At 37.9% G+C, this 19,172-nt stretch overlaps 1 protein-coding gene across 3 annotated transcripts in view; it reads left to right on the top strand.

Moving 5' to 3' along the window:
- ZMAT1 (zinc finger matrin-type 1) overlaps window positions 1-18,614 on the top strand; it is a gene marked incomplete at both ends in the record, with an annotated part of 37,756 nt that extends 19,142 nt beyond the window's left edge. For 2 of the 3 annotated variants that reach the window (XM_082865014.1, XM_082865013.1), the window contains 3 exons: window positions 5,329-5,397; window positions 15,648-15,747; window positions 17,300-18,614. In XM_082865014.1, coding sequence (XP_082721140.1) covers window positions 5,329-5,397; window positions 15,648-15,747; window positions 17,300-18,614 — 1,484 coding nt within the window. The remainder of the gene's footprint in view (window positions 1-5,328; window positions 5,398-15,647; window positions 15,748-17,299) is intronic. The other variant, XM_082865015.1, reaches the window with a different exon arrangement.
- Between the last annotated feature and the right edge of the window lie 558 nt (window positions 18,615-19,172).

Here is a 19,172-nt window from a genome sequence, read left to right as displayed (position 1 = left end):
CTTACTTCTTCCCCTTGGCATCTATCTCATTCTTCTTTTTTTGCTTTAGTACTTTCCAAAACATTACCTCATAGTGTGTGTTCAGACCAATGTCTTCACCATAATATAATTATGTTGCAGCATTTTCTGACTATAACTATAGCCAAAAAAAAAAAAGGGATGGAATCTTCTTCTACTGGATTGCTCATTTCTTTCTTCCTATGAATATAAAGAAAAGGTACTACTAGCATTATCAATCAGCAGTTATTGAGTACTTATTTTATGTTAGATGCCAAAGATACAGAGAACTGTAAAACATTGCTGTTTCCTCCTTCCAGTGATGTTGGGCCGCCAGTGCATGAGAGAACTGACCCACACATCTCACTTCTGGCCTGAAGTGGCAGAGTACACCCTGGAAAACCCAGCCTGTATTTTGAAAATGTGCCTGTATTTTGAAAATGTGTGCCAGAACAAAAAATAAGATGATCAATTCTCTGGAATAAATAATTTACCACATTCTCACTAGCTTCAACACTTTAGGAATAAAGCATGTCTAGCATGGAAATTTTACCAACATTAATTTCCAACTCATAATGTAGGCCTCATCAGCATTAAAACATATAGTTTTCTTAATAAATGAAACCAGAATTATTTTTAAATTTATTCTAGTCTCTCTAATTTTTGTATATTTGTTTTCCTGCCTGTCAGTCAAGAGGGACAGAATCAGTGTGCCCTACAAGAGAAAGCATCTTGTAAAGCCTTATCTTTAGTCCCCAAAATTCATAAATTTGGGCTCAGAGAGGAGACTAAATGAAAGAGATCTGAAATAACTGTAAATGTGGAAACATAATTTTATAGCCTTAAACAACTGCATAAATTTTATTTTGATACAGACACCACAAATCTGGACTGAATAGGTGATTTTTTTTAACATCTTTATTGGGGTATAATTGCTTTACAATGGTGTGTTAGTTTCTGCTTTATAACAAAGTGAATCAGTCATACATAAACATATGTTCCCATATGTCTTCCCTGTTGCGTCTCCCTCCCTCCCACCCTCCCTATCCCACCCCTCCAGGCTGTCACAAAGCACCGAGCCAATATCCCTGTGCCATGCGGCTGCTTCCCACTAGCTATCTACCTTACTACGTTTGTTAGTGTGTATATGTCCATGACTCTCTCTCGCCCTGTCACAGCTCACCCTTCCCCCTCCCCATAACCTCAAGTCCGTTCTCTAGGAGGTCTGCGTCTTTATTCCTGCTTTACCCCTAGGTTCTTCATGACATTTTTTTTCTTAAATTCCATATATATGTGTTAGCATACGGTATTTGTCTTTTTCTTTCTGACTTACTTCACTCTGAATGACAGACTCTAGGTCTATCCACCTCATTACAAATAGCTCAATTTCGTTTCTTTTTATGGCTGAGTAATATTCCATTGTATATATGTGCCACATCTTCTTTATCCATTCATCCGATGACGGGCACTTAGGTTGTTTCCATCTCCGGGCTATTGTAAATAGAGCTGCAATGAACATTTTGGTACATGACTCTTTTTGAATTTTGGTTTTCTCAGGGTATATGCCCAGTAGTGGGATTGCTGGCTCATATGGTAGTTCTATTTGTAGTTTTTTAAGGAACCTCCATAGTGGCTGAACCAATTCACATTCCCACCAGCAGTGCAAGAGTGTTCCCTTTTCTCCACACCCTCTCCAGCATTTATTGTTTCTAGATTTTTTGATGATGGCCATTCTGACTGGTGTGAGATGATATCTCATTGTAGTTTTGATTTGCATTTCTCTAATGATTAATGATGTTGAGCATTCTTTCATGTGTTTTTTGGCAGTCTGTATATCTTCTTTGGAGAAATGTCTATTTAGGTCTTCTGCCCATTTTTGGATTGGGTTGTTTGTTTTCTTGTTATTGAGCTGCATGAGCTGCTTGTAAATTTTGGAGATTAATCCTTTGTCGGTTGCTTCATTTGCAAATATTTTCTCCCATTCTGAGGGTTGTCTTTTGGTCCTGTTTATGGTTTCTTTCGCTGTGCAAAAGCCTTGAAGTTTCATTAGGTCCCATTTGTTTATTTTTGTTTTTATTTCCATTACTCTAGGAGGTGGGTCAGAAAGGATCTTGCTGTGATTTATGTCATAGAGTGTTCTGCCTATGTTTTCCTCTAAGAGTTTGATAGTTTCTGGCCTTACATTTAGGTCTTTAATCCATTTTGAGCTTATTTTTGTGTATGGTGTTAGGGAGTGATCTAATCTCATACTTTTACATGTACCTGTCCATTTTTCCCAGCACCACTTATTGAAGAGGCTGTCCTTTCTCCATTGTACATTACTGCCACCTTTATCAAAGATAAGGTGTCCATATGTGCATGGGTTTATCTCTGGGCTTTCTATCCTGTTCCATTGATCTATCTTTCTGTTTTTGTGCCAGTACCATACCGTCTTGATAACTGTAGCTTTGTAGTATAGTCTGAAGTCAGGGAGCCTGATTCCTCCAGTTCCTTCTTTCGTTCTCAAGATTGCTTTGGCTATTCGGGGTCTTTTGTGTTTCCATACAAATTGTGAAATTTTTTGTTCTAGTTCTGTGAAAAATGCCAGTGGTAGTTTGATAGGGATTGCATTGAATCTATAGATTGCTTTCGGTAGTAGAGTCATTTTCACAATGTTGATTCTTCCAATCCAAGAACATGGTATATCTCTCCATCTATTTGTATCATCTTTAATTTCTTTCATCAGTGTCTTATAATTTTCTGCATACAGGTCTTTTGTCTCCTTAGGTAGGTTTATTCCTAGATATTTTATTCTTTTTGTTGCAATGGTAAATGGGAGTGTTTTCTTGATTTCACTTTCAGATTTTTCATCATTAGTATATAGGAATGCCAGAGATTTCTGTGCATTAATTTTGTATCCTGCCACTTTACCAAATTCATTGATTAGCTCTAGTAGTTTTCTGGTAGCATCTTTAGGGTTCTCTATGTATAGGATCATGTCATCTGCAAACAGTGACAGCTTTACTTCTTCTTTTCCGATTTGGATTCCTTTTATTTCCTTTTCTTCTCTGATTGCTGTGGCTAAAACTTCCAAAACAATGTTGAATAATAGTGGTGAGAGTGGGCAACCTTGTCTTGTTCCTGATCTTAGTGGAAATGCTTTCAGTTTTTCACCATTGAGGATGATGTTTGCTGTGGGCTTGTCATATATGGCCTTTATTATGTTGAGGAAAGTTCCCTCTATGCCTACTTTCTGCAGGGTTTTTATCATAAATGGGTGTTGAATTTTGTCAAAAGCTTTCTCTGCATCTATTGAGATGATCATATGGTTTTTCTCCTTCAATTTGTTAATATGGTTTATCACATTGATAGATTTGCGTATATTGAAGAATCCTTGCATTCCTGGAATAAACCCCACTTGATCATGGTGTATGATCCTTTTAATGTGCTGTTGGATTCTGTTTGGTAGTATTTTGTTGAGGATTTTTGCATCTATGTTCATCAGTGATATTGGCCTGTAGTTTTCTTTCTTTGTGACATCCTTGTCTGGTTTTGGTATCAAGGTGATGGTGGCCTCGTAGAAGGAGTTTGGGAGTGGTCCTCCCTCTGCTATATTTTGGAAGAGTTTGAGAAGGATAGGTGTTAGCTCTTCTCTAAATGTTTGATAGAATTCGCCTGTAAAGCCATCTGGTCCTGGGCTTTTCTTTGTTGGAAGGTTTTTAATCACAGTTTCAATTTCAGTGCTTGTGATTGGTCTGTTCATATTTTCTATTTCTTCCTGATTCAGTCTTGGCAGGTTGTGCATTTCTAAGAATTTGTCCATTTCTTCCAGATTGTCCATTTTATTGGCATAGAGTTGCTTGTAGTAATCTCTCATGATCTCTTTTATCTCTGCAGTGTCAGTTGTTACCTCTCCTTTTTCATTTCTAATTCTATTGATTTGAGTCTTCTCCCTTTTTTTCTTGATGAGTCTGGCTAGTGGTTTATCTATTTTGTTTATCTTCTCAAAGAACCAGCTTTTAGTTTTATTGATCTTTGCTATTGTTTCCTTCATTTCTTTTTCATTTATTTCTGATCTGATTTTTATGATTTCTTTCCTTCTGCTAGCTTTGGGGTTTTTTTGTTCTTCTTTCTCTAATTGCTTGAGGTGCAAGGTTAGGTTGTTTATTCGAGATGTTTCCTGCTTCTTAAGGTGGGCTTGTATTGCTATAAACTTCCCCCTTAGAACTGCTTTTGCTGCATCCCACAGGTTTTGGGTCGTTGTGTCTCCATTGTCATTTGTTTCTAGGTATTTTTTGATTTCCTCTTTGATTTCTTCAGTGATATCTTCATTATTAAGTAGTGTATTGTTTAGCCTCCATGTGTTTGTATTTTTTACAGATCTTTTCCTGTAATTGATATCTAGTCTCATGGCGTTGTGGTCAGAAAAGATACTTGATACAATTTCAATTTTCTTAAATTTACCAAGGCTTGATTTGTGACCTAAGATATGATCTATCCTGGAGAATGTTCCATGAGCACTTGAGAAAAATGTGTATTCTGTTGTTTTTGGATGGAGTGTCCTATAAATATCAATTAAGTCCATCTTGTTTAATGTATCATTTAAAGCTTGTGTTTCCTTATTTTTTTTCATTTTGGATGATCTGTCCATGGGTGAAAGTGGGGTGTTTAAGTCCCCTACTATGAATGTGTTACTGTCGATTTCCCCTTTTATGGCTGTTAGTATTTGCCTTATGTATTGAGGTGCTCCTATGTTGGGTGCATAAATATTTACAATTGTTATATCTTCTTCTTGGATCGATCCCTTGATCATTATGTACTGTCCTTCTTTGTCTCTTTTAATAGTCCTTATTTTAAAGTCTATTTTGTCTGATATGAGAATTGCTACTCCAGCTTTCTTTTGGCTTCCATTTGCATGGAATATCTTTTTCCATCCCCTTACTTTCAGTCTGTATTGAATAGGTGATTTACTTTGCTACTCAAGAAAGACACCAACTTAGAAGTTGGTACCATCTCTTTTACCCTCACTAATTTCAAGAACCATCCTAAGACATCTCTTATGCCTTTATTGATTTTTCAGATGAATAAAATTCATTTGAAATACATGCCTAATGCTGAATATTCTTTCCTGTATCTTTGTTGGAGAAACTTGGTGACAGACCTGTATTCAAATTTCTATTCTCACAGAAGGAAATTCGTTTTAGCCTGAGTACCTTTATCCAACAGCCCTATATGGAAAAAGTCCAGAGATAGTAGGTTTTAAAAAAACTCTAACTTTCCCTAATACTTTATAATGAATGCAGCTCTAATAGCTGGACACATGTTGATCACTTTTCACTATGACTATTTCAGCAGGTGTGCCTATTACTACTTCTGCTGAGTCAACTTTTCTGAAGCCCCTTGTTGTCAAGCCTCCTCCAGGTGGGATTAAAGACAAGACTACGCCTTCCTCTTCCAGCAGTGCTTTGGATTTGAATAATCCAAACAAGTATTGTAAGCTCTGTCCTGCTTCCTTTAATGGTCCATTAATGGCCCAACAACATTATGTTGGGAAAAAACACAAAAGAAATGAAGCTAAGAAGAAGTTTGTAGACAAGATAAGAGAGAAACCTCTTCCAGCAAAATCAGATGCAAATGGTAAATAGTAAAATTATCCCAAGTCTCTTTCTTAGAAAGTTTATATTTTATTAAACATATCTGGCTTATGTATATACTATTTTGCTTTTACTGAATACAAGGTTTATAATACTCATGGGATCATAGAATTTTCGATAAGGACTTTTGAGTCCATATAGGTCTGTCTGTTGGTTTTCTAGAAAATGAGACCCAGAAAGGTTTAGATGACACTTACTAATAAAATATAGGTATTACCACGGTTTCATGTTATATCATAGGTACATAAGGAAGTATTTTAAATTAGTATCATGTAGTTATATCATTCGGTCACTAAGTATGACTTAAGTGTCTCTTAGTTGCTAGGCTAGTTATTCTTGGGAATACAAATGAAGATATACTATTTTCCCTGAAGGGGCAAGTGTATAACTAATTGGGTTAATAATACTTCATTGCAAGAGGCTGCAGACATGGATTTTTGTGTACATATTTTTGGTAACCAGAGAAGCCAAACATCATGGTTCAGAAAATCTTTATAGAGGAAGTATATGATTTAGATTGATAGCAGTGGGAAGGAGAGAGGATGAACAAAAGAGCTGAGAAAGAGTGGCAAGAATTCAGGTGCAATAAAGATTCTGATCCTGACTGGAGTGATCCACTTGCTCTTCTAACCATATGTTTTTTCATTTTTCCCCCACAGGCACCATCTCACTACTAGTATTTTTATTCCCTTTTCATATTCTCTTCTCCACCCACTTTTCCTCTACTCACCATTATTTTTCAATTCTTTCCTTACTAGACCTTTTTGCTTAATGTGAAAATGTTCATTACTCCCTCCTTGAAGCTCTATTCTTTGTCATTAGTAACTCCTTATGCTATTGTTCTTTTCCCGTGTTTCTATTTATTTTCTGTTTTCTTTGGGGGCTCTTTTTTAAATTCATTGTCTAAATGTAGACGTTCCCATGGTTCCATTCTTGACCTTAATCTATAACATGATCTAATCCGTTCCTCTGATTTCATCTGTCATCTGTATGCTTATGACCTTTCTGCAAAGCTTTAGATTCATATATTCAAAGAGCAGCTACCTCTTCACCTGTATACCTCATAGCCATTTCAAATCCACTCAGTCATTCAAAGTAGAAACCTGTAGTTAATTGTAAATCCCTCAGCACCATCTACTTCACTTCCTATATCTAATGAGGCACCAAGCCATGACTGTTTTACCTCCTGAATCTTACTGTTACCTTTTCTCCAGCCATGCTTTTCCCATACTAGTTCAGGCCCTCAACATCTTTTCTAGAGTTTTGCTACTCAAAGTGTGGTTTGTGGCCAGCATTATAAACATCACTTGGGAGCTTGTTAGAAAAAAGAATCTCAGGCCTCACTGCAGACCTACTGAATCAGAATCTGCATTTTAACAAGATGCTTAGGTGATTTGTACTCACAATAAATTTTAAGAAGCATTGTTCTAGAATATTGCCACAACCTCTAACTACTCTCCTTGCCATCAGTTTTGTCTCCCCAGATCTACCCTCAGTTTAACCACTAGAGTGTTTCATCTAAAGTGTACGTCTTTTCATGTCATTCCCCTGCTTAAAAGTCCTTATTTCTCTATTTTCTAAGGATAAAAATCTAAGCTTCATAGCTCTCTACCCTCTTGTCCCTATCTCCTTCTCCAGGCTTATTCCCTGCTACTTCCTGCTATGATTTATGTGGGTCAGAATCTACAAACTGCTTATGGTTTCCAGAAACCATTACCCCATTTCTTGTCTCTGTGCCCTTCATGCTGCCATTTTGCCTAGAACATCTTCATGTCCCTCTTCTCTTGACCAACTCCTACTCATTTCACTTCTTTCAAGCCTTTTCACTTCCTTCAAGGCTTATATTCTGTGCTTCCTTAACCTGAATATCTAATTATCTCTCCCTGTGTCTTTATCTCCCACTAGAATGTAAGGTCTTTGAGGGAAGGGACTTCATCTAACTCATCTGTATTTCCAGTACTAGAGAGAGAAACTGGCACAGAGTAGGCCTACCTCAATAGAGATTAGTTTAATATATGAATCAGTGAACTATTAACCTTTATTTATTGAGTGCTAACCCTGTGTTTGTACTATTAAGTTTTCTGCTTAATGTGATTCAACATGTCCCCAAAAGTTACATAGAGATCTGTATTTTTATCTAGGATTTTAAAGAACGTTGATTTAGGCAAGTGTAGAAATAGAAGTGGTAGGGCTTCTGAAAGTCGTAGATGTTTGGAGAAATGACAGACTTCCACTTGTTAGGGTATTTTTCCCATCGCTACGCTGAGGGTGATCTGAAATAAGTGGCTTCTAGTTTGTGGCATTAGGTAAATTGGAACTGAGAAGTGTGTCAGCCATGAGAAATGTGTGCACTTTGGTCACTTCTGAAAGGAGGGTCATTTTAGCACTCTGAAGTTTCAAGGTTATTAGATTGAGAGAAGGATTTTGGTGAAATTTTTATCTGGCTGGGGAGGCGAGTGCTGATCATCAGCATAATTTAATCCAGTCTTTGAAGTCATTTTATACTAGCCTCTGAAGATGAAGCTCAAAGAACAGATTTTCAACCCTGCCTTGACTATTTCATTTTGATAACAATAAACATTTGAGGATTAAAAAAATAGCTGGAGAATTTAAAGTAGCAAATGAGAATTGCAAAGAACAGCTACAGCAGAAGCCCATATTATAAGTGAGCAAGCGGTAAGACAAAAACAGCTTAACCTGTGCCACTTTAACTATATTCACTCTTCACCCATTTTCTCCCTTCTTTCTGTCTCTGCCTTCTTTTCTGTCTGCTATGGTTTATATATGTTTCTACTATATCTAATCTCTTTCCCTTTTTCTTCATCATTCTTACTGCTCTCTTCATGTCCCTCATTCAGTCCAGATCTTATTAGCACAGGAATGGCTACCATAACAATATGGAAATAAAATATGTATGTATTTTTAATTTACTGTATTTGTTTTGTTTATTTTACTAATTTCTAGCCCCATTATTGCACTTAGATGTCTCACCTTCACCTGTAACTCAGCATATCTAAAACTGAATTAATAATCTTCCCTAAAACCACCTTAAATTTACCGAGTTTTCTTTCTTTGCCAGTAGTACCACTATTTATTAGTCACCCACACTTGAATCTTTGAGGGCATCTTTGACTAAATTTCCCTATCTCCTATCCATCCACAGTCTTATCAGGTCTTTTTAGAACTGTTTCTTCTTCCTTTATCCTTCCATTGCATTTTCACTACCATCATCTCACAGTTTAATGCTGTAACCACCTTCTGGAAGGCTTTACTTATACCTCATTGTTATTCTCTCACTACCTAGTAGCAAGATTTCAACCCAGGATCAATTCCACAGTCCACTTGTTCTACTTTTACATTCAGAACACTGAGTGATGCTATGGAGAATTATATAAGGCTAGAGATTGGGTGCCTCTACAGAGTCTTAGTATCCAATCTCTGTGGCCTTTTAGTCCTACTTAATACTTTTCCTTTTCCTTCACTTTCCTTTCAGCAGTGATTTTTAAGCCTACACCACTCTCCAGGACTCTCTTCTACTGTTCAACAGTCCCCCTCCTCACAACATTCAGGCAAGCTTATTCCTTATTTCATCAAGAAAAATGTGGCCATCAAATGTGCATACCAAGTATCTTGCCTTAACCAAATAATCCCTTAACCTTGAGTTTCCCTTTAACTACTACACTTTCCCCTTCTCTTCTTTGCCAGGTTTTTTTTGGTTGTGTTGTTGTTTTTGTTTTTCAAATATACTCTTAACTGTCTTTACTGATATTCACTCCTCAACTCATTACCATTTGTTGACACACATTCCCCCAGCCCTCCACACCACCACTGTACCGTTCCAGGGAAACTGTCCCTCACGGGGTTATTGTGACTTCTAAATTTCTAAATCCAATGGCCATCTTTACTCCATTCACTAAACTTTCCTCCTTTGACATCAGTCTCTCCTGTTCATCCTTACAACTTTGTCCTTTACTTCTTGATTTTTCATGGTCCCCCTCCTCCTCTACCATCTAGTTTAAAGAGTGGTGCTCTCCAGGGTTTTTATCATTATGTTGGTGTTGCTATGCCCACCTATACATTATCCTCAGGACATCTCACCCACTCTGATTGTCTTAACTAACCCCCATCCCCTGACTTCTCCAAAATTAACCTATCTTCTGCCTTTCAAATTCCCATATCTAACTGCCTATTGGACACCTTTACATGAAAATCTCACAGATATATCAGACTCTGTGTGTACAAATTCAAACTCACCAATGCTTATTCTCCCACCTCCTAAAATAGTGCTTCCTTATGAAGTTCCAATTCCAGTTAGGATCACCACCCACTCAGTCACCAAACTATGCTGAGAGGTATTTTAGACTTCTCTAGATTCCTCCTTCTCCCTTATCTCCCACATTCACTCAGTCATTAAATTTTGTCTGTTTTAATGGTAAGTATTTCACCAATATCCCTGCTTCTCTCTAACCCTACTGTGACCTTTCTAGCCCATGCCCTCCTCATCTCTTGCCTTATGTAACTGTGGTCTCCTTACTTCCAGGCTTGCTCCTCTTAAAATTACCCTCCATATTGCAGTTAGAGGAGAGATTTCTCTAAAACACACAGCTGACCATGTTACTTACTACTTAAACCACTTCAAGGTTTCCCAGCCCACAGAATAAAAATCTAGGCTCCTTAGCATAATATAAAAGTCTCTTTGATGTGATATACTTTTGCCTCTCCCATCTCATCCCCTTATATTTTATTCTGCAACAATTCCAAATTTTAACTAGTTACTGTAAACACTTCTGTGTTCTTTTCATGCTATTTCCTCTGCCTACAGTACTCTTCTCAACTCTTTTAACCGTTAACTATTTTTCATTTTTCCAAGTTTAACTAAGGCATCATCTCTTCCAGTAGCCCTCTTCAGGCTCCCATATTGTACTAAGTGCCTCTGCTTCATTGAATTCCCATACCTCTTAAGCATACTTGTCTTACCTTTTACCAAATGAGATTGAAATCCTCTGTTCATGTGTCTGTTTCTCACTTGGATTTGTGAGCAACCTGCCCAATTTATTAATCTTGTACCTCTAGCATCTAGCATGATGCTTGGTGCCACAGAGGTGTTTAGTGTTGGTTAAACAGATTATTTGAATTCAGCACATCATGCTCATTTCTGTCTCTTCCATACCTGATATTGTTTTCATCCCCTGGAATTCCCTAACTGCTTTCCTTACAATTCAAATCCTTCTTTTCCTCCAAAGTCCATCACAACTTCCCTCGCTTCTCTAGCTCTTGATATTCTCCCCTTCCTCTGATTTTTCATAGGTATTACTGTTCATTGACAGTTGCATTAATTATAGTCCCTTAACTGAATTGGCCCCCTTGAGACAAGGGATTGTATTTTATTCTGCAATATCCTTCTCAGTGCTTTATATGGGAATGAGTATATGGTTTTTCTCAATATTTGATAATTGTTTATTGAAAGGCAGTGTTGTGTAGTGGGATAAACATAGATTTGGAGAAATGTTTGAAGTCAGTTGCCCAGTTGCACCTCAGATTCCTCAGGTATAAAATGAAAATAAGACTACTTCACAGGATTGAAAGAGGATGAAATGAAGCAGTATATACAGTACCCATCACAGAATAGGTCATCAACAAATGTTAGTTTTCTTGAAATATTTTGTTTTCCTGCCGTAATTTAAAAACATGTAAACTGGACATTTTCTGTTTTTCTTCATAAGCTAAATGCCACATTAAGTTGCATTTTTGCTTGCATGTAGCTCTCAGTTGATTTTCCCCATTTAAGATACTAGATCAATGGTTCTCATTCTTGACTACATACTAGAATCATGCAGGCAGCTTTTAGAAATCCCAATGCACAGGCCATCGCTAAAATCAATTAAATTAGAATCCCTGGGACCCACACATTAGTGCTTTGTTTTCTCCTTTTTAACTCCCCAAGAGGTTATGATATAGAGCCAAGATTGAGAACCAAAATGTTAGACTATAAAGATATGCAGTTCCTCAATCTATCCTTTGAAAACAAAGACCTTAGTCCAGGGAGTTATGAGATACGGCTGTGATTAGGAGAAAAGTGGGCTCCACAAGTGTTAGCTTATGGATGATTCTGAAAGTTACAGGTTGCAAAGAAGCTTGAGTTTCTGGGTGAAGTCAGAAACGGAATCCTAGCAGGGCTGAGGGGAGCAAAGTTTGACAGGCCCAAGGAGCAGACTCAGATAGGAGAATGGACAGTGTAAGGAGCATAGTAGAGGCAGGTTTCAGTAGGATCAGACCAGGAATTTTGATCTTGGGGCCAATAAATAGACTTCATGTCTTCACAGAAAGGGTTTACACCATTTTTATATATTATTTTCTGAGATGTCTATATCCTAGAAAAAGATAAAGAATATCAGTGTGTGAAAAAGACAAAGGCTAAGGTAATAGAAAGCAGACCATAGTTCCAGAACTGCCTCTGGATCTTTCATATGTGACCTGCAGCTGCTCTAAACTACTATATTGCCTATATTATAATATTCTGGTATAACTTGTGAAGAAACCAAGGAGGAACTGAGGAGAACATTATATACAATATACTCTATAAGCACTAAACAAATATGTAAAACCTCTGAAATATAATCTGAGTTTATAATCATACTGAAGATCATTGACTTGATAATCTAGGCAGTGGTGCTCAACAGTGTCTGCACAGAAAAATCATCTAGAGTGCTTTCAAAAAGTAAGAAAGCCTGGTTCTACCCCTAGAGATTCTGATTAAATTAGTCTTATGTGGAGCTGTAACATGAATATTTTTAGAGTTCTCCACAAGGTTCCAATGTGTAACTAACCTTAAGAACCACTAGTCTAGAGGAAACCAGGATTCCTGCTTATCTTGCATAACTTGGGTGCCCTCAAAATACATGGTACTGGCCAAGTGAATATGAGCCTTAATTTTCCCACCTGTGAAATAAGGTTAGTAATAATTTCCTGAAAAGGGTTGTTATGAGCATGCAGAGTCCTGGATTTAGTCCTCAGCTTTGCAGGAAGTCCAGAGTCTTCAGAGGTGATCAGCCTCAAATCAGGGACTCCGCAAACCAAAAACAAAATTGGAAGATGCAGAAAAATAACCAAGGAACTGGAAAGGTATTCCCTTAGTGGTTTTCTCCACACATCCTCTGACAATAACTAGCTGGGGTATTGTTAAAATACACAATCCCTGTCCCAGTGAATCATATTCTCCAGAGGAGGGGGTCTAGGGATCTGTATTTTAAACTCACACTCCAGGTGATTCTTTTTTTTTTAACATCTTTATTGGAGTGTAATTGCTTTGCAATGGTGTCTTAGTTTCTGCTTTATAACAAAGTGAATCAGTTATACATATACTTATGTTCCCATATCTCTTCCCTCTTGCGTCTCCCTCCCTCCCACCCTCCCTATCCCACCCCTCCAGGTGGTCACAAAGCACCAAGCTGATCTCCCTGTGCTACGCGACTGCTTCCCACTAGCTATCTACCTTACGTTTGGTAGTGTATATATGTCCATGCCTCTCTCTCGCTTTGTCACAGATCACCCTTCCACCTCCCCATATCCTCAAGTCCGTACTCTAGTAGGTCTGTGTCTTTATTCCTGTCTTACCCCTAGGTTCTTCATGACATTTTTTTCTTAAATTCCATATATATGTGTTAGCATATGGTATTTGTCTTTCTCTTTCTGACTTACTTCACTCTGTATGACAGACTCTAGGTCTATCCACCTCATTACAAATAGCTCAATTTCATTTCTTTTTATGGCTGAATAATATTCCATTGTATGTAAGTGCCACATCTTCTTTATCCATTCATCCGATGATGGGCACTTAGGTTGTTTCCATCTCCGGGCTATTGTAAATAGAGCTACAATGAACATTTTGGTACATGACTCTTTTTGAATTATGGTTTTCTCAGGGTATATGCCCAGTACTGGGATTGCTGGGTCATATGGTAGTTCTATTTGTAGTATTTTAAGGAACCTCCATACTGTTCTCAAATATAATACAGATATTATATATATTAATATATATTATTGTATCTGTCTTCTCATTTTGCTTATCTTACTGTGTTTGGGGTCTCCTTTTTGCAGGCTGCAGGTTCGTAATTACCATTGTTTTTGGTGTCTGTTCCCAGTGGCTAAGATTGGTTCAGTGGGTTGTGTTGGCTTCCTGGTGGAGGGGACTAGTGCCTGTGTTCTGGTGGATGAGGCTGGATCTTGTCTCTCTGGTGGGCAGGTCCACGTCTGGTGGTGTGTTTTGGGGTGTCTGTGGACTTATTATGATTTTAGGCAGCCTCTCTGCTAATGGGTGGGGTTGTGTTCCTGTTTTGCTAGTTGTTTGGCATAGGGTGTCCAGCACTGTAGCTTGCTGGTCGTTGAGTGAAGCTGGGTGCTGGCATTGAGATGGAGATCTCTGGGAGATTTTTGCCGTTTGATATTATATGGAGTTGGGAGGTTTCTTGTTGACCAGTTTCCTGAAGTTGGCTCTCCCGCCTCAGAGGCACAGCACTGACTCCTTGCTGCAGCACCAAGAGCCTTTCATCCACACGGTCACTGGCTCAGTCATTGTTTTTCAAAGAATGCTGCTACACCATGGTGGCTTGGTCCAGGAATCCTTCTAGCTGCAGCCATGACTGTGCTGGAATCAGCCTTCCTCAAGAACAGCCTCACGGCTGCTAGTGGGAGACCTTCCTCTCGAGACCTCCAGGTGATTCTTGCCAGAGAAGGCTGGGAAACATTGTAGTTTAATACACTGTCATTCTGGTATTGATTTATGGTAGGTGGAGAAATATATATTTCCAGTTCTGAGGTTTTTTAAAAAAATATCTATCATCTAGGGTATCCTCTTTTTTGTATCAGTAATATGGGAAACCAAATTATAATCAGAAGTGACTTGGCAAGCACAAAATCAGAGCACAGGAAGAGAGGATAGTTTTGAAGAATTATTTATTTAGACTTTGACATAACTGGCTGAGCTCTCCTGGGCCCACCACAGAGTATATGTCAATAGTGAACGTAGTCCTCATGTTCTTTAAAGTCAATTTCTTTCTTTCTACTTGACAATAATCTCCTGTTTCTGTGAATAATCTTTGCTTAGACAAGGCCAATACACTTAGTAATAATTAATTTAGTGGCCTTTAAATGATTAAGTTGCTGTTTGATTTAAAAGAAGATGGTCTTCCCTGACCCTAAAAATCTCTGCAGCCATCAGTTTATTGCCTCTTCCTTAGGGTGGGATTGTTTTTATATTTAGCTTATGAAATTTATTAATTTGCTTCTTCAGACCAAAGAGAAAGTGGAAGGTGATAAGATTAAGAAAATAAAACTTAATCTGTCACCTGCTTCCTGTTCTACCTATGAATCAGAATAGAGAGGTAGCTAGTATATCTATTCTATAGTTCTTGACTCTTATGAAGTGGTAACTAGCAGTTTTGTTTTAGAATTTTGCTTTCAGAATTTATCCTGCGAGTGGGGCTCACTGAACCTCTCTCATTTCTAAAATCTGTCTGTAGAAATAACTTTTGGTAAAGTAATGCACTACAGTGATTTCAGGTAAGAGAGTAAGAATTTTCTTTTATTTGTTTTTAATATTTTGGGATGTTTCAAGTTTTAGTTGGGTAGAAAGAGAATTAGGGGCAAACAAAAAAGAGGTTGGTTGAGGGATTAAGAGGCAAAGATTGATTGGGCATGCTAGATTTGAAGTGTCTGTTGTACTTTCATGTAGCAACAATAAACAGGCAGATAGCAGTTTCTTAGGAAAGAGGCCAAGGCTAGAGAGGCAGTGTGGTGTAGTGTGAAAAGTTTTGGACTTTAAATTAAGAGACATGGGCTCTGAGAGGCTATCTTTGTTACTAATGCTGTGTGACTTTGACCAAGTTATTTGACCTCTCTGGGCCTTAGCTTTAAATTGGGAAGGCTCAAGTAGATGATCTCTAGTAAATTCCTGTCCAGCTATGTGATTCGAAGTGTATTCCTATTGACCTTATTAACTTGAACTCTCTGTTTTTTCAGCATTTAGTATGAAAACCTATGTTTGTCATATTTGTAATATCACCTTTACATCTTTAGAAATGTTCCGGTCCCATATGCAAGGAAGTGAACATCAAATTAAGTAAGTATTTCTTGCCAAAATGCTCCTGTGATACCAAAGACCAGGGCTTCTGTCAAGTACCTTTGCATGTACTTTACAAACTTTCTAGGCATTTATTTCCCTAAGAGTTGATCCTGGGTATGGTTGGTGATATTTGTAACATATTGTATGTTAGTTCCATCTCCCAGGGAGTTCTCTAGCCATGATAGTAACTGACAGAGCTGGCTAACTGGCACTCCTCCTGACCAGACAGCATTGTCCTTCTTTGGAAAGATGCTAAAGGATCATTCTCAGGCTAACCATATAAATTCAAATAATCCCTGTAATCCCTGGAAGGTTGGCTAGTTCCAGAGATTCAGTGATCCAGTCATCATCCTTCCAATGAGGTATAGTGGTTAAGAAAGAAGGTCTTGTTGTTAGACAGAACTGAATTGGAATACCAGATCTATCTTTCTGCCACATATGTAACTTTGGACAGCTCTGACATAAAGTGGTTATAATGAAATATAAAAATATGTGCAAGGTGCCTGACTGGCACATAGTAGGAGCTCAATACACATTTATTCCAATCTGTTTTGTTATTTTAAGGAGGAGAGGATTGAGTGGACAATTGGGGATCGGATAAGTCAGGTAGTGGGACAGTGGGGCACTTAACTATTGTATATTTTTTGTTGTTGCTTTTAAAATCAAAGCATACTATTTCGGTTACATTATTTTAGTGGAAAATATTTATATTATTGAGTCTGAATACTAAGTAGCTAAGTTGTCTCACTGACCAAATTAACCTTCATTTAGACTCTTTTTTTTTAACATCTTTATTGGGGTATAATTGCTTTACAATGGTGTGTTAGTTTCTGCTTTATAACAAAGTGAATCAGTCATACATAAACATATGTTCCCATATGTCTTCCCTCTTGCGTCTCCCTCCCTCCCACCCTCCCTATCCCACCCCTCCAGGCTGTCACAAAGCACCAAGCCAATATCCCTGTGCCATGCGGCTGCTTCCCACTAGCTATCTACCTTACTACATTTGTTAGTGTGTATATGTCCATGACTCTCTCTCGCCCTGTCACAGCTCACCCTTCCCCCTCCCCATAACCTCAGGTCCGTTCTCAGGGTTCCAGAATAAATAACTGTCACATTTATAGATCTGTACAGGGAACTAATAATCAAAAATTTTTTAAAGCAATGTGACATTCAGATCAGACCATCTTTAGGGCATTAAATATTATTGGTCCTTTCCCACACATCCCAACATGCCTTATATTTTTAAGTACTATAGCAGTGTCAAATATGTCTGCTTCTTTGTACCCATATTTCCATTCATCCCAGGCCTGAAAATTTTTTTATGTGTAAAACATTGTGAGGTGCTCAGGAGATATCTGACTATCCCTGCTGCTTCTCTTTGACATACAAAAAGTCACAATTTTTAGCTTTTATATTGAGGTAGGTTTTAAAATTTTGTTTGGGCCTCTGTTGTATTTGTTTTTTCAAACTAATATTTTTGAAAGCAAAGCAAACATTCCAAATAAAATAATCTAGTAACAAGAACTTTCTACTGTCTTGTTTGCAGAGAATCCATTGTTACCAATCTAGTGAAGAATCCGAAGAAGCCACCAGACTCTTACCAAGATGAAAGTACAGATTACATCAAAGTACAGAAAACCAGAGGACCAGAACCAAAGACTTATTTCAGAAAGATGGAAGAGACTTCTTTGGAAGCCTGCAGGTACAGAGAAGCAGTTGATTCCAGATCCAGACATAGAATGTTTGAACAAATACTCCCATGTGAGACTTTCTGGACATACCCAGGACCATACAATATTTCACAAACAGTGGAAAACCAGTTACCTCATTGCTTACCAGCTCACTCAAAGAACACATATGACTCTTTCCAAGATGAACTGGAAGATTATATCAAAGTGCAGAAAGCCAGAGGACTAGATCCAAAGACTTGTTTCAGAAAGATAAGCAAGAGCTCTGTGGAAACCCATGGGTACAGAGAAGTTGATTCTGGACCCAGACCAAGAATGTGTGAGCAAAGATTTTCATTTGAGACTTCTCAGAACTCCCAGCGACCATACGGTACTTCACCAGTGGGAAGCCAATTACATCACTCGTTACCAGCTCATTCAAAGAGGTCATATGACTCTTTCCAAGATGAACTTGAGGATTATATCAAAGTGCAGAAAGCCAGAGGACTAGAGCCAAAGACTTGTTTCAGAAATATAAGCAAGAGCTCTGTGGAAACCCATAAATACAGAGAAATGGTTGATTCCAGACCCAGACATAGAATGTTTGAGCAGAGGCTCCCATTTGAGACTTTCCAGAATTACCCAGTATCATATAGTATTTCACAGGCAGCGGAAAAGCAGTTACCTCATTGCTTACCAACTCATGACAGCAAACAGAGATTAGACTCTATGACCTACTGTCAACCCACCAGAGACTATTTCCCAGAAAAACCAGTACCCCTGAGCCTTAGTCAACAGGAAAATAATTCTGGCCCATACAGTGTAGAATCTGAAGTTTACAAGCACCTCTCCTCAGAAAACAATACCAGTGACCATGAAGCAAGTCATACACGGAAACATCAGAAGAGAAGGCACCTGGAGGAAGGTGAAGAAAAGCCAGAGAAGGAGCAGTCGAAGCATAAAAGGAAAAAGAGTTATGGGGATACAGATCTAGACAAGGACAAGAGCATCCAGAAAAGGAAAAGAGAGGGAGATAAAGTCAGTTCAGGAAAGCTTAAGCATCGAAAAAAGAAAAAAAGACATGGTGTTCCCTCTGAGAAGGAAGAACATAAGCACAAGAAAGAGAAAAAGAAATCTGTTGAAGAAAAGACAGAAGAGGAAATGCTTTGGGATGAATCTATTCTTGGATTTTGAACTTTTAGCTTTGTTTACCCAATGAGAAATCGGTTAAGAATAGGGGAATTTAGACAAAGACAGGAACATCCAATGAAGAAAAGGAGAGGTGAATACAGTCAGTGTCAGTTCAGGAAAGCTTAGTTTTTTGTGTGTAAAAATTGAAATTGAATTGAAAGAAAAGACAAGCCTAAACCTAGTCTCTGAGAAAGAAGAACCTAAGAAGAACCTAAGAACATAAGAGAAAAGGAAGCCTGTTGAAGAAAAGACAAAGGTGTCAGTGCTTTAGGATGAGTCTTCTCTTGGATTTTGAACTTTTCAGTTTTGTTCACTTAGGTTGAATTGAAGAAATAAGTTGAAGAGTTTGGTTTTGTTAAATTCATGTTATTGAATTTTCCTAAGTGGACAGTTACTTTAACTGCTAACAAAAGCCAAGTGAAATAAGAGTATTCAATATGCCTTTTCCTCAAGTTATTTTTCCTCATTTATTAAATTGAAAGAAAAATTACATGTTTCCTATGTATAAAGTAATTTCCCTTAATGAGGCTGTCTCTGCTTCTACAAATTGCTGTGATAGTG

Source organism: Leucopleurus acutus (genome assembly GCF_964270905.1).
Source record: "Leucopleurus acutus genome assembly, chromosome: X".
NCBI lineage: Eukaryota > Metazoa > Chordata > Mammalia > Artiodactyla > Delphinidae > Leucopleurus > Leucopleurus acutus.
Note: the sequence above shows the minus strand (reverse complement) of the source record. Positions and strands in the feature narration are given on the sequence as shown.